This window comes from Vitis vinifera, chromosome 7, assembly GCF_030704535.1.
Source record: "Vitis vinifera cultivar Pinot Noir 40024 chromosome 7, ASM3070453v1".
Lineage (NCBI taxonomy): Eukaryota > Viridiplantae > Streptophyta > Magnoliopsida > Vitales > Vitaceae > Vitis > Vitis vinifera.
This window is the reverse complement of record NC_081811.1, coordinates 25,381,526-25,397,730: the sequence shown is the minus strand read 5'-3', so window position 1 is coordinate 25,397,730 and position 16,205 is coordinate 25,381,526. Positions and strand designations below refer to the sequence as shown.

Here is a 16,205-nt window from a genome sequence, read left to right as displayed (position 1 = left end):
TTCTTTAAGAGATGGTAGGAATGAGTTTTCTCTACAATTGATATAGTGAACTTGGGACACATTTTGATTGACCTAAAACCTTTAAACTTGTGGGGGAAAGCTATCCTATCCGCATGTCATATTCAAAATAGAATACCTTATGAGAAAAATGTGTGTAAGTTGGTTAAATCACTATATGGGTTAAAACAAGCTCTCAAACAATGACACAACAAGTTTAATCATGTGTTAGTAACTAATGGATATTTCATTAATGATGCTGATAAGTGTATCTATAGCAAGTATGAGGATAACACATGTGTAGTCATCTGCCTTTATGTTGATGACATGCCGATCTTTGGAACTAGCCTAAAGGTTGTGTGTGAGACCAAGAAATTCCTAGGTTCTAAGTTTGATATGAAAGACCTAGGAGAGGTAGAGGTGATTCTAGGAATTAAAATAACTAGAACACCTAATAGACTTAAACTTTCTTAAGAGCACTATGTTGAAAAGATCCTAAGAAAGTTTGAACACTTTGATTGTAAACCAGTGTCAACTCCTTATGATCCCAACTCACAGTTGAAGAAAAATAGAGAACATAGTGTTGCCCAAATAGAGTATGCTAAGATAATATGAAGCCTAATGTACTTAATGAACTGTACCAGACCTGACATTGCTTATGCAGTAGGTAGATTGAGTCGGTACACCCAAAGTCCTAATCAGGACCATTGGACTGCTGTTCATAGAGTCCTTAAGAATTTGAGAGGCATCATTAACTATGGTTTGTGCTTTAGTGGATTTCCAAGTGTCCTTGAAGGATTTAGTAATGCAAAATGGATCTCAGATTCAGATGATATGAAATCCATTAGTGGGTATGTTTTTATCCTTGGTGGAAGTGTAGTTTCTTAGAAGTCTGCCAAGCAAACTTGCATTACTTGGTCTATTATGGAGGCTGAGTTTATTGCCTTAGAAAAGACAAGTTCTGAGGCTGAGTGGCTTAGAAATCTCTTAAAAGATATCCCTTTATGGGCGAGACCAATCCCGTCTGTGTCTATGCATTGCGATAGCCAAGCTGAAATTGTTAAGGCTAAGAGTAAAATATTTAATGGGAAGAATATGCATATATACCTAAGGCACAATATTGTGTGGCAAAAGGTTAGGTGGTGTTTGTTTTTTTGGAGTTTTGCTGAAAGCAATTTGTTTTCAAAATTTAGATTGTTTATTTTTCTATTTTTTCATGACTTATTATAAGTTTTTTACTAAATAGAAAAAACCAAAATATGTAGTTTTTTCTAAATAGAAAAAATAACATATTGGTTTTTTTTTTCTTTTTAATATTTAATAGAAATAAAATACTACAAAAACAAACAACCTAATATTTAACACTATTAAGCATTAAAGTTCTATTTAGAATTAAGTAAAAAAACAAACACCACCTTATATCTCTAGAATTTGTGAGGTCAAAGTTGAATTTGATTGATCCTTTGACCAAACCACTAAATAAGAAACTAGTGGAAGAAACATCGAGGGGGATGAGACTTATACCTATTACAGAAGTCAAGAGTAGTGGTAACCCAATCTATTAGAAGGGAAATTTCATGAAGTAGGTTCATATGGGTAATAACAAATCACTCGTTGACTTGAAGTGCTCTATGAACTCTAATTATATGACAGTCCATCCCTATGGTGTAGATAAAGTGTATTCTGCATTAACTAAGGTTGAATGTTTACTCTTAATGAATACCATATTTCTTATGGATGATATGTTTAAATGAGGAACATATTTGATGAATTCACCTATATGAGAGTGGAGGTGGGGCCGCTTCCTATGATAACTTAGGCAAGTTCTCTAGAACTCTCATGAATATCCAGGTAGGGCGCATGACCTAGTTGTGCCAACCTGCTTTGTACAACTCGTAATGAAGTTGAGAAAACCAATGTGGATAAAAGTCCATTGAGTTACATCAAGAAACACTGGTTCATAGAAATTTATTTTCACCATGTTTTGTGATTCAATACTTATTTGTCCTAAGACTAGTTCATAGTCTTTGGGCACCAGTACTGATGCATTGAATTTTTTTTTTCCTAAAAAAATAAAAAATAAAAATAAAAATAAAATTACGTTACACTTTGTGGGAGACTGTAGGAAGAGTGTAAATAATTTTCATTTTTATTTTTGGGAAGAGTACTATTGGGAATTATTTTTATTTTATTCTATTTGTGTTATATTTTTGGGAATAGTCATTTTGGGATTGTGCTAGTGGAGTCTCATTCCTTTTATAAGTAGAATCCCTTTTTACTTTGAGTTTTGTTCTGATTACAAGTAGATTCCTATTGAGACTGTGTTAGTAGCTTATAAAAGCAGGTCACCTCTCACTCTTTATATATGAATATCAATTTTTTTAAAGAATTTTTCAGAGACTTTTCATACATCTGTCTGGAGGAATTTATTCAAAATTGAGTTGTACACATCTTGCTTACAGAGTGCACCAAATGCGAGATCTAACTGTTGAATCCTGGAGGTAGACCACTGGCACCCTAGTGCATGAGTTCATTTTTGAGGATGGTGAATCTATTTCAAGGATAGTATTTGTCATGCCTCAGCCGATAAGTTTTCTTTCTTATTAATTCCGTTATTTGTTTGTGTATTTTGGGCTAGTCATTTGTTTACATACCCTTAAATCCAACATTTGTATTCCCACGGTCCCACCATAGATCCAAGTCTGAAAAATCTAAAAATAAACCTGGAATAAAAGCCATTAAACAGGGCGCGGTTCTATTGTATTTCAAGCAAATTCATCAGGTAATAGATTCTGACAGATCCCTAAGAATTCTATTCGGTGCGGTGATATCAGGTGAATGTCATAGTTTGTATATGCCAGAAACCATTTCATTTTCAACAAAAATTGTTTCCATTCGCTGTTGCTTTTGAGTGGAGAAGCAATAATTAATATGAAGATCGTGAAGATCCAGTTGTAATTGTTTAATGGCTGGATGACATATGGGGCATAAGTGTGTTTACTTTAACCATCAGTTCCAAGGCAAGGGCAACAAAAGGTCTGAAAATCGTTAATCAAGTACTCCCTTAGCACTATTTAATAAACACTATAATCCAAGTTGGAGACTTTATTGTATGTCTTTTCTCAAATTTGTGAAGTATGTCCTGAATAGGAAAGTTAAATGTGTTTGATACCTAGTGGCAGCAATGTTTGTCTCTTTTCTCTTCTCAAATGCAGATGCCCGCATACGCCTTCCTAATACTTTTTTTTAATTGGGTATGGAAAGTCTTAGGTAGCTTTGTTTATTTGAGGTTGATAAGGACTATGAAAGAGATGGAGACATCACATGATAAACGTTGTTGATTATTTTTTTCCCAAACAATGATCCAACCATTTTTTTGACAATTAGATGCTTCAAGGATAAAATCCTCTTAAACCATTCCAAGAAAGCTCTGGAGCAGCAGGCAATCGATATGAACTCGAGCCCACCATCAAAACCATTCCAAGGTCTTGGCTTACATGCATCCCTACTTTTCAACTTGTCCATCCAAGCTTGGTCACTTCATTCTGATTTTTCCGTGGAAATGATAAGAATGGTGTTTGTTTTTTTTTATTTTTTACTAAAAACAATTTATTTTTAGAATTTAAGTTATTTGTTTTTTTACTTTTTTTCATAACTTATTATAAATTTTTTACTGAAAAGAAAAAATCAAAATATTTACTTTTTTTAAATAGAAAAAATAATATATTGGTTTTTTTTTAACTTTTTAATACTTAATAAAAATAAAATATTATAAAAACAAACAACCTAATATTTAACACTATTAAATATTAAGACTTTATTTAAAATTAAGTAAAAAAACAAACACTACCAAAAGTCAATTTTAAAACATGAAAGTTTTGGATAGGATATATGCCTTTAAAATAATTGCAAAAGTACTTCTATATAATCACCACCTAAATTGACAATGAAATCAAAACCCTACGTGCAGTAAACGAGTGGAAAATGTCTGACATTGTCCACCTTAGTTGTGTCTAAAAAGTCATTGTTTTGAGCTGGATGGTTGCAACGATCATAATTTTAAAAGAGAGGGTTAGAACTTAGAACTAATAATTGAAAGGGTTGGTGGTTGATTGCAGTACTCTAAGAATAAGAGGCTTCATTTTCTCATATTACAGAGAAAAAGATGGCTTGGGTTACTTTAATTAATGATCCAAATTAATTTATCATAAGATTGATGGATTTGGTCAACTGAATCAAAACGATGAATTTGTGGGGCATTATTCCATAGTTTTCTGATGTCAGCTTAAATTATTCCATCCTTATACAGTCCATAATTCATGGCAAAACAGTTGCTAAATGCCATCTCCTTTTCAAGTTGGGAGTATTAAAGTGCAGAATGAAAGATAATGTGGAAAGAGAATATAATTAATTACTTTTAATTTTTCATGAGATGCCGATTCATTAATGGTAAAGCCTTGCCACTTTAGAGAAAGCAAGGGAAAATAATGATGCTGCATCTTCTGATCTTTCTTGCAGTCGATTCTTTTATCAAACGATTAGGTATTGTATTTTATGCATCAGTGATTCGAGCCAAAATTATCATTAAATACTCTTGTTTTAGATGCTTCAAATCCTTTTTCAAACTCTCAGGATTTTAAAAATGGTTGTAATCGAAGATGAATAGAGGTAATGATAAGTACTTTAAGATAGTGGATGTATTAAAAAAAATTGATTAATCAAGTTTTAATTTTTATACTTCTATCATAATTAAAATAGGGATGAAAGTTTAAAGGGTGTCAAAACCTTCTATTTTAAGACCAACTGTTTACCAGAATATTTCAATTTTGTATTTAAAAATCATCTTTTGATGATATTGTAAAATTTTATTTCTTTTTAATTCAATCTAACCTAGTAGATTAGTGTTGAAATTCTATTAGTTGATGACATTGTAACTTTAAATCTTTGCTATTTAACGGATGGTGTATGTTTCTTAAGAAAATTTTCGAGTATTGAAAGTAAATATCATATTTGAATGAGAAAATTCTCAATAAAATATGTTGATTGATATTTTTGTTTTCATCCTTACTCTTATTTTTCTTCTAATATCTTCTTGTGTGGATATTAAGAAGAGACCAAGATCTTGTCCGAAGGGATTCTAAGGAGGGTTTCTCGTGAAGATGATAAGAAGTTGAGCTTCTTAAAATACTATATGGGCAATCTCAAAGAGAATTGGAGGTATTGTATTAGATAAAACTTTTTACTCGCTATTTAATTTCTTTATAGCAAAGTTTACCGTTTTGAGTGACTTCTTGTTTTTTATTTTTCAAAGACTTTTCATGTTATTTGATCGGGTCTTTGTCTCTTAATCTCCTTTAAAATTTTGTTTTAATTTATTTAGAATATAAATTTCATGTATTAAGAAAACATTGATTTCATTTGCAGGTAAAGGAAAGACTAGTGGAGAAGATTACGTACGTTTATGGGTAATTCTTTAAAAGCTTCGTAAGTCACATATTCACCCTACTTTTTTTAGGTGTATATATAGGAGAGAAATTAGTGACTTATTGTGAAGAAAAAAAGTACTGCATGCTTCTGTATATTGCCAAAAGAAAATCATGCTGCTAGTTGGCTTGCACATATGTAAATTTTATATCACAAAATATTCCCATTCGAGTTTGAGCAAGTAAGTCAATGGCGTCCAACTTCTAAAGAAGACTTTGCAATTGCACACTAACCAAAGGTTTAATAAAAATATTTACTAATAACAATCTAATTCAATGTGATTAGTACTGCACCTTAATTACATGCCCAAAATAATTACATTTCTTTGGAAGCAAAGGAAGGGTAATGCATGAGTTTTCGTTTCTTCTTGAGGTTCAATTTATAGGTTTTGAATTCATCAACATGATATATAGCAAAACAAAAGTTAAATCCACCTGGACGTGCGCCCAAGCTGAATGTTAATTCACTAGATTCCAATAAGCATCTACTGCATGCCAGCTCGAAGGCCCTCGTTACTCATCAATGTCATGACCTGCATGCACCCATGCCTGGCTCTCTCTCTCAGTTAAGAGTATTTTTTTGAGGCGAGAAGGAAGATAATTACCTTTCTTGTAAAGCTTAATTAAGATATATGATCTGCGGTTGGAATAAGTATCTTAAAGATTTCGAGTGATAATTTATATTAACAACAAATTGTTTTATTAATAATAGATGAATATGATTCTAAGCAATATCCAGATTTTGTGATCCATAGGTTGTTGAATATGGATTCAGCTTCCTTTAAATATGACTAGTTGGAGCACACGATTGCCCGGATCTTGTATTAGATTAAAAGCCTAATGCAAATATTTATTTAACATGTTGGATTAGATAAATCCCCTATTGGAAGATTCCAATATTGCTTCCATTATTTCCACCCACACGCTGATCTAATTAATCTAGTGAAGATCCCTTAAGCAAGCCAAACCGTACGGATGCAGGGAAGCTGCGAAGTCAAGATCAGCTGGTCTCCTTTTTCATTATATTAATAAATAAATGGCATTGTGATCATCCAAGAAGGGAAACTTTGCTGAATTAAACGCATGTATCATGTGAAACCAGTCTATTAATTTCAACTGTTGAAGAAAGCCCCAGGGATCCGCCGTTCCGGCCACCTGCCGGGCCATGTTATGTACACATGGTGTTTAGGTTCTTGTATGATTAAGGTGATAAGGATATACAATCAAGTTGAGAAAGTCAAGGGAGAAAATCAAGGGATTTCCAAGTTTTGAATATTTTGGAATATTTGTAGTTATACCATTTATTTGTATAGTTACTCAATTTATTTTGTTTCCTATTTCTTTGTAATCAGTTTCCTATTTTCGTGCTCATGCAATCTGTATATATACTAACCATATCAATGAGAATCACAAGTAATAATTCTTCAATTTCTCTCTTCCAAAAATCCTTTATGGTGTCAGAGCAAAGGTTTGTTCTTTAATTTTTTTTCCAGCCACGTTCTTCAATCTTCAGCAAGCCTTTCATCCACCTCATTCCAATGGCCACTGAGAATTCTCAACTCATCATTCCTAATGCCCAGGAACCCACAAAACCACTAACCATGATTACTATCCATAACTCTATTAAACTCACACCCACCAACTATCTTTCTTGGAAAACCCAAATGGAAGCCATTCTCATCGGCTATGATCTACAAAAATTCATTGATGGATCCCACCCTGCTCCTCCAACCACCATCACCACTAATAATGTTGTCTCTACTAACCCTACATATCAAACATGGCTACGTCAAGACAAACTATTATTTGGAGCCCTTGTCGGCACTCTCTCATCTACTCTAGTTCCTCTCATCACCCAATCAAAAACCTCTTATGAAGCCTGGCAAATATTGGCCAACACCTATGCTCGCCCATCTCGTGGCCATATCAAGCAACTCAAAGACCATCTTAAAAACATCACCAAAGGTTCTCAGTCCATTATAGACTACATGCAGTCCATTAAAACTCGGGCCGATGAACTTGCTGCTCTTGGTAAGCCTCTTGACCAAGAAGATCTGATTGAAAAAGTACTTGAAGGCCTTGATGAAAATTATCAGTCCATCATTGATGCTGTCAACGGTCGTGATTCCACCATCTCTTTTGATGAACTCCATGAAAAACTCATCAACAAAGAATTGTCTTTCCGCAACAAGATAAGCCCCTCACCCCTACCGGCATCTGCTCATGCCACCAATGTTCGCTTCACTCCATGGTCTGTCACCAATCGCACTCCTCGGCTCCCTGGGTCCACATCCGCACCCACTCAAGGTATCATAAGAAATTCTCCCACCAACACCCGCGACAACCGTTCTCCTGCTCGTCCATTCCTTGGTCGCTGCCAATGGTGCAGTACTCAAGGTCATGTAGTCTCCCGCTGTCCTCTTTTCCGACAACAGTTTCCGCAGGTGCAGCCACCTTCTCGTCCCGGCAATTCATCACAATCTCGACCACCAGCTCCCTGGCAAGCTCAAGCAAATGTTACAACCACCATTCCCCCCAATACCACATGGCTACTTGATAGTGGAGCCTCACATCATGTCACCACTGACCTACACAATCTTGCTCTCCACAGTCCTTTTGATGGCACAGATGAAATTATGATCGGCGATGGCTCTGGTCTCCCCATATCTCACACTGGTTCCACCTCTCTTACCACTCCCTCTCATTCCTTTACTCTATCTAATGTTTTATGTGTTCCTACCATGAAACGTAATCTTATTTCTATTTCTCAATTTTGCAAGTCTAACAATACTTCCATTGAGTTCTTACCCTCTTCTTTTCATGTGAAGGATCTGCACACGGGGGCAATTCTTTTGCAGGGTCGAACTAAGGATGGTGTGTATGAATGGCCTCTCTCCACTACCCAATCACGTCCTCTAATTGCGTTTTCTAGTGTCAAGACCACTTTGTCCGAGTGGCATCATAGGCTCGGTCATCCTTCTTTGTCAATCTTAAAAAATATCATGTCTTCATTTCATTTAGATGTCTCTCGTCCGTCCAATTTCAATTTTAATTGTAATTCGTGTCAATGCAATAAAAGTCATAAATTACCATTTTCTACTTCTACTCTCTCTACCTCTTCCCCTCTTGAAGTTATATTTACTGATATATGGACATCACTAGTCTACTCTACTGATAACTTTAAATACTATGTCATCTTTGTCGACCATTTTACAAAATATATCTGGCTTTATCCCCTCAAACGCAAATCCGACACGCATGATGTCTTTGTGCGCTTTAAGGCCCTAGTCGAAAAATTCTTTAACCGTCCAATTATAACTCTCTACTCTGATAATGGGGGGGAATATCAAGCTCTCTCCTCATTCTTAACAATCAACGGGGTCTCACACCTTACTTCTCCACCTCACACTCCTGAACACAATGGGTACTCTAAACGTCGTCATCGTCACATTGTCGAAACGGGTCTTTCTCTACTTACCCATGCATCCATGCCTCTATCATATTGGCCTTTTGCCTTCTCTACTGCCGTCTACCTCATCAATCGTCTTCCTACACCGACTCTAAACCACCTCTCACCATATTTCAAACTTTTTGGCACATTCCCTAACTACTCCAAACTTCGAAGCTTTGGATGTCTCTGCTATCCTTGGCTTCGCCCATACACATCCCACAAACTCGAGTCTCGTTCCTCCCCTTGCGTCTTTGTCGGGTACTCTCCCACTCAAAGTGCCTATCTATGTCTTGACACATCCACCGCTCGTCTATACACTTCCCGTCATGTCCGCTTTGTTGAGTCAATCTTTCCCTTTGTCACTTCTCATACTTCTCTTCCTCGCGCCACTTCATCCACCATCTCTGAATGGTGCTCTATCACTTTACCAGTCGTGGCCACACCATCCGTGAATGTCGGCTCTGCTCCCCCATCAAGTCTGCTCACTCCTACCGCACCAAGCCAATCCCAAGACCCAAGCCAAAATAATACCACCTGTGCCACACCTACACCAGAGCCTGACAGCCATTTCAGTGTGCCCGTACCAGAAACCAAGTGCGACTGTGCCAATAACCCACCCCTCCCGCCTACTCAAAATGACCCTAATCCACCACCCGACCTCTCACCCTCACCTCATGTCATAGTCACTCGCTCCAAACATAACATCCATAAACCAATTCAAAAGCTTAACCTCACAGACCAACTCCAACAACCTACCCTTGAACCCACCATTGTTACCTAAGCCCTCAAGGACCCTAAGTGGCGACAAGCTATGTCAGCAAAGTTTGATGCTTTACTACGTAATGGGACATGGGACCTAGTGCCATCTCATCCCACTCAAAATTTGGTTGGTTGTAAGTGGATCTTTCGCACTAAATATTTACCTAATGGCTCCATAGACAGGTACAAAGCTCGATTGGTTGCTAAAGGCTTCCACCAACGCCCTGGCATTGACTACTCTGAAACCTTCAGTCCCGTCATCAAACCTACCACTGTCCGCCTTGTTCTCAGCCTTGCGGTCAGCCAGGGTTGGTCACTAAGACAACTTGATGTCAACAATGCCTTTCTTCAGGGCACTCTCACTGAGGATGTGTTTATGTCTCAACCACCGGGCTTCATTGATCGTGATCATCCTCATCATATCTGCAAGCTACGCAAGGCTATCTATGGCCTCAAACAAGCCCCACGTGCCTGGTATCATGAGTTGCGCCAATTTCTTCTCCAATTTGGCTTCATCAATTCCATTGCCGATACCTCCTTGTTCATCTTCAATAACCATGGCACCATTCTTTATCTGTTAGTCTATGTCGACGATATCATTATCACTGGGAATAATGTTGAAGCAGCGCAGACTTTCATTCAACAACTTTCTCAGCGTTTCTCTCTCAAGGACCTTGGCCCCCTGACATACTTCCTTGGAGTGGAAGTTACCTCCCACACCAATGGTCTTTTCCTCAGTCAACGCAAATACATTGCCGATCTACTTAACAGAACTCACATGACTGAAGCCAAGCCTGCTCCTACACCACTAGCAACTAGTCCAATTCTCACTTTACAATCAGGAACCCCACTATCTGACCCGACCGAGTATCGAACAGTGGTTGGTAGCCTCCAGTATCTCTCCCTCACTCGGCCGGACATTGCCTATACAGTGAACAAACTCTCTCAGTTTATGCATCAACCAACAAGTGACCACTGGAATGCAGTCAAGCGTCTGCTGCGGTATCTCTGTGGCACCTTAGACCACGGCATCACACTTCATCGGACCTCCCCACTAGCACTTCATGCTTTTTCTGACTCTGATTGGGCAGGTAACAAAGATGATTTCACCTCCACCAGTGCATACATAATCTATTTGGGTCACAACCCTATTTCTTGGAGCTCTAAGAAACAGCGAACTGTGGCTCGCTCTTCCACTAAGGCTGAATACCGATCGGTGGCCTCTACTGCTGCAGAAATTCGTTGGATTTGCTCTCTCCTCACCGAACTCGGTGTCACTCTTCCCCAACAACCAGCTATTTATTGTGATAATGTTGGTGCAACAAATCTCTGTTCCAATCCGGTCTTTCACTCACGCATGAAACATGTTGCCCTCGACTATCACTTTATCCGAGAACAAGTTTAAAATGGTTTGCTACGAGTGTCCCACATCTCTGCCTCTGATCAACTCGCCGATGCTCTTACCAAACCTCTTGCTCGTCCTCAGTTTGACTCACTCAAGGCCAAGATTGGACTTGCTCCACGGCCGTCCATCTTGTGGGGGCATGATAAGGATATACAATCAAGTTGAGAAAGTCAAGGGAGAAAATCAAGGGATTTCCAAGTTTTGAATATTTTGGAATATTTGTAGTTATACCATTTATTTGTATAGTTACTCAATTTATTTTGTTTTCTATTTCTTTGTAATCAGTTTCCTATTTTCGTGCTCATGCAATCTGTATATATACTAACCATATCAATGAGAATCACAAGTAATAATTCTTCAATTTCTCTCTTCCAAAAATCCTTTATAAGGTCCACATCACTTAACCCTAAGGGATTTATATTTTTTTATGGATAATAATATTAAAAACCCTAGGCCTCGGCCTAAACGTTTATTTTCCTTTCCATTAGTACGGGTTCTTGTTAACCGACCTTTGAAAAGTGGTTGATGGAAATCCAAACAAATTAGAACTCTTTTGAGAGAGAGATTTTGTCTTAATATGAAAATATGGAGAAGGGTGTGAACAAGTAATCCAAGCAATTAATCTCAAAATTAATTTTTTTTTTATTTTAATTGTCCAATTATGTCAATATTGAATAAAAAATTGATAAATCTTGTGTAAAAAAAAAATCAATTACATGAAGGAACACAAGATATTATGTAGAAAAATCACCAAAAACCCTTGGATATAAAAATCACAGAGGATCTCTAAATAGTTAAATAATTTATGAAAGGTGAAAAAGAGTATATGGTTTTATCAAATCGAGTGCACCGACTTTCTATATCTTATCCCATCAACATTTGGACTCCTTTTCCACCTTTCTAATAGAGCACAAATACAACACTCCTTTGTATTCCTCTTCCTCCGCAGATCTCTTGAAACCCTAAAAGTTTTGTAGTGTGAGTTTTTAACCTTTGTTGTAATTAAAAATCCTTTCAATAAGGATTTTGAAAGGTTTGAAAGATGAAGGTAAAAACTTATTAAAGTGACTCTCTTCTCTTGGAGTTTTTGAATTCATTGATTTTCAATAAAACATAATTATTTGTATTTGAAAAATCCTAAAATTTAATTATCCAGAGCTTTAGTATCTTAAAACCTTTTAAAAACAATTTTTAGATTTAAGCGGAGTGGAAATTTAATTATTGGTTATATATATATATATAAATGGAAAAAAATAGAACTGCAACCCATGACTGGATTTATGGTTGAAAACAAAATCACAGCCCACGGTTGCGTTTTTATAGCAAATCCAAAGCTGCAGTCATGGAAGAGTCAAGATACGCAAAAGGCATAAAAAGGAAGAAGAAAGAAAAAATTGTAACAAAGGAAAAAAGAACAGTTGCAAGATGGTGCAGCTGAAAGAAAATAAGACTGAAAAATATCCAACAAGATAACATCTATTGAATTATTGAAATCATAGTCTTAAAGATAAATACAGAGAAACTTCTGTCAGAGGCCAAGAAATAATTCTTTTAGACCCTAAGAAACGTCCCGTCCCCTAAAAGGAAGTGCCATCCTCATCTGATATCCCTCCAAGTCACGACACCACTTACATAATACAACGGGAAAGAAGGGAGGAGGGGCCGTTGAGGTATGAAACCACTCTAAACATAAATAAATACCTCAAAAAAAGCTGCAACTTTCCTTTTTATTTTTTATAGCACGTGGGGTAATTGAATCTGGCCAACCAGGAAAAGACAAACACAAACAATAACCCTACTGCTAAACTGAACCTCAGCAGCCAAGTAGACATGGTGATCACCGGTGGTGTAAGGTGAAGATAGCTTTTTACAGGCATTAATTTCTCTTAGGAGGTGTGAAGACGAGACAATAACTTCAGGTTATACCTAAAGGAAAAAAAAACAAAAAACAGACGGCAATGCTAATTAAAAAATGATTTGGTTCTTCAGTTCATATGAAGCGTAGAAAAAGCCAATCGGAGGTTTCTGACGAGGTCCTCCACGGTCATGCAAAATTCGTCTTCCATCTGCAGAAAATGGAGATTGATAGTAATGGGTCAGAATCGAGTCCAAGAAAAAGAATCAGGAGTACTGTAAACGCGAATCAGAACTGATCATCTTCCCTTCATCATGGATCATATTTTACAACATGGATTTGATGGTTCACCATCATTTTTAAGGAAATCAGAAGAATCTTAGGAGTTTAATCTGATGGACTAAATCCGGGCCGGTAATGAATAAATGTAAGAGGAAATGAAATTACCTGAGCAACAACTGTAATAACCATAATGTAATTCCCAAATGGCAAGCTACTGCTATTGACGACGGTTAGATGGAGTTTCTCGATTTCATCAAGTATTTTCACAGTAAATCCCTTTTGTCTCTCGCAGTGGATTCTAATGAGTACGTCCTTATTAAAGACTCTTGCTTCAATTTCTAAGAGTGTTTGGTTGGAGCAGCTATCAGAGTTCTGATCAGATGAAGAGTGGTCATTATCACAGAGCTGAGATTTCTTCACAGAGACCACTGATTCCATGGTTTTCGTTGCCGTCTGTACCTCGAGCATCTTCACTCGTTCTTGAAGCTGTTTCAAATACTTGACAGCTTCTCCAAGGACAGAAACCTTATCCGTCTGCAAAGAATCATCAAAATAATGTTAAAGACAATCGAATACTGGTTTCATAGACTTTTTTCTTGGACTTGAATGAGGTTGTACTAACTTGTCGGAGTTGATTGGGACAACATTAAAGGATCACATGTATATTATAGACCCACATATTGCTGGTATATACAATGAACCCATTAAACCATATAACACTCTCAAATTCACAATCACAACTACACTCAGGAACTTAATCCAATTGAAACTTGACAATTCTTTACTCAAGACCTAGATGACAGTAGAGTTTTGTTTTTTTTCATTGTTTTCTTGTACGGGATTTCAGAATTGATATTTCCGGTGGGGGAAACATTAGCAATATATTTTGCAAGAAAAGAAGCATGAAACCTTGAAATAGCTTGAAACCATCTTCTACATATTAATGTCTAGGATAAAAAAAACAAACGAAAGAATCCCAAAAGCACCAGCAAGGTAAACTTTCACAACTGATAGTACCTTTCTTAGGCCCGGAACAAGGGCTGAAAGAGCTATAAACCGCTGGGTGAGCTTTTCTCGGCGCTTTCTCTCCGCTACTACATGATCGTGGTTGTTTAAAGGATTCCTAGTAGTTGAACTAACCCGCTTGGTCCTGTCGCCGGATTTTGGTGAATAGTTTTGGTTCTCATATGAGCCCTCAGAAATCAAAGATGCAAATTTCATATTTCTGTCAGACGAAGCCTCATTTTTAGGCTTCGCCTTTTTGTCTTGGTGTCCGTGGAACTTCAGGGTATCAGTAGGTGGTGGTAAATTCGAGTTCCCAAAAGAAATTAGTTGGACGGAGGAGGACGAAGATTTTCTGGAGGTAATGGGTTCCGCAGTGCAGGAGTCCCAACTATTGGTCTTGAGCTGTTTTGATGGCCTCCCTACAACGCCGGCCGCCTGAAAATATTCAATGGTTGAACCGCAAAAGTTGGGTGTGGTTTCGGGACTGAAAGATGGGTAAGATGAGTTGCTCTCAGAAGAAAAAGAGTCAAAATTGAACCCATCAAGTGAGTTATCAAAAGGCGGCATCTGGTATTGATGTATGAAGGTGGGATCCTCCATTTCCTGCAAAAATTGATATCACATCCTCAGAAAATATCTAAAATTACCACTGCTAGCTAGCAATCAAACTCATCTTTCTTATGAACGTGTGAGAGAATATAACTAATCTTACAACTTGCGCAAGAGTTTTACCTGTTCTGTCAACCATTTCCCAGATGAGACATCCATCGATCAGTTCACCGTGTTTGTTTATTTCCTCAAAGATAGATCTGCGGATCATGGGAAAGTTATGGAAGATATTTCATCATGAATTCAATGCCCGTATCAAATGTCAAGCTAAGAAGGAAAAATTGAAAAACCTTTAGTCCAGACTGAAGTAGAAAGCATCAACTATGAAAAGGGGATCCACAAAAAACCAGGAAAAATGTTCACAATTGAACACCCAAAACAGCTATATTTATATATAAATATCATGACCCAAATCAAAGAAAATGCTGATATTTAGAGAATTTCAAATATATAGAGGACTCTAGGAAGCAAAGAAACTATACCTTGACTTTTTACAAGGGAAGAAGACTTGAAGGCACACCTCCAAACTTCAAAGATGATGGAAACTTCTCTCTCCTATTTTCCAGGAGAAAATTTCTCCTCCTATTATAGTTGTACCAACGTGCTTAACCGACACCATTAACTCCCACGTGTGAGTAGTTGCAGCCTGGCAGACTTTTTAATTTTTCATTTTTTAACAATAGCAAACTTCTATTGACAGTTCAAAACACGGTTAGTTTTTCTTCACAATAGGTTTCCAACCTTGACAACCTAAAACTTGGATGAGAACGGGAAACCTCAGGTTTTAGGCTTTTAGCTAGTGATTTTTGCTTCTCCCTTTATTTTACAATGACAATAAAGGTGGTGTTTTTTTTTAATTAAATAAAAAAACTTAAAATATTTTACTTTATTTTTTTTAAAGTTTAAAATAATCTATTAACATCGTCTAATATAATTAAAGTGAACTTATTATTAATAGGTTTAATTTAGTTATATTGAACGATATCGACATATTACTTTTAACTAAATAAAAAAAATCAAATATTTTAACTTTTATTATTAAGTAAAAAAAAAAAATCACTTAATATCACAATCCTTCCTATGATCTCTTTTAGTAAAAATAAAAGATGACTCGTCTTTAAAATAAAGTAAAATTAGGTTTTTTTCCCCTAAACAAGTAACAATCAAAGGGTTGGAGGAATGAAAGCACAGCAACAACACAAAAGTCAGTTTCCATAGAGTTTAGCATTTGTCTTCTTCTTCTTCATTTTTTTTTTTAAAAAAAAAAGACATGAGTACGTTTTTTCTTATCTATTCCTTGATGGCTAGTGTGGGCTTTCACTCCTTTTCAGGGTGAAATGTCAGCATTGAAAATGGGGG

General features: G+C 36.6%; 1 protein-coding gene across 3 annotated transcripts; it reads right to left on the bottom strand.

Annotated features, from left to right (window-relative positions):
* Positions 1-12,553: 12,553 nt before the first annotated feature.
* LOC100242433 (transcription factor bHLH18) lies at positions 12,554-15,420 on the bottom strand. Of its 3 annotated transcripts, none has more exons than XM_002262728.4 (5): positions 15,329-15,420; positions 14,970-15,046; positions 14,250-14,840; positions 13,398-13,766; positions 12,554-13,161 (listed from the first exon to the last, which is right to left on the bottom strand). In XM_002262728.4, the coding sequence occupies exons 2-5, from the start codon at positions 15,003-15,005 to the stop codon at positions 13,081-13,083; spliced, it is 1,077 nt and encodes a 358-aa protein (XP_002262764.1). In that variant the 5' UTR covers positions 15,006-15,046; positions 15,329-15,420; the 3' UTR covers positions 12,554-13,080. The 3 variants fall into 3 exon arrangements, with proteins under 3 accessions (XP_002262764.1, XP_019074243.1, XP_010647474.1); XM_019218698.2 differs by having other exon boundaries at positions 14,970-15,113; positions 15,329-15,403; XM_010649172.3 differs by lacking the exon at positions 15,329-15,420 and adding an exon at positions 15,137-15,303.
* Positions 15,421-16,205: the final 785 nt, after the last annotated feature.

Coding starts and splice junctions, on each gene's coding strand:
- LOC100242433 (XM_002262728.4), bottom strand. CDS start 15,005: ATGGATGTCTCATCTGGGAAATGGTTGACAGAACAG. Junction 14,841..14,969: donor GGAAATGGTTGACAGAACAG/GTAAAACTCTTG, acceptor CAATTTTTGCAG/GAAATGGAGGATCCCACCTT. Junction 13,767..14,249: donor TTGTTCCGGGCCTAAGAAAG/GTACTATCAGTT, acceptor GATTCTTTGCAG/ACGGATAAGGTTTCTGTCCT.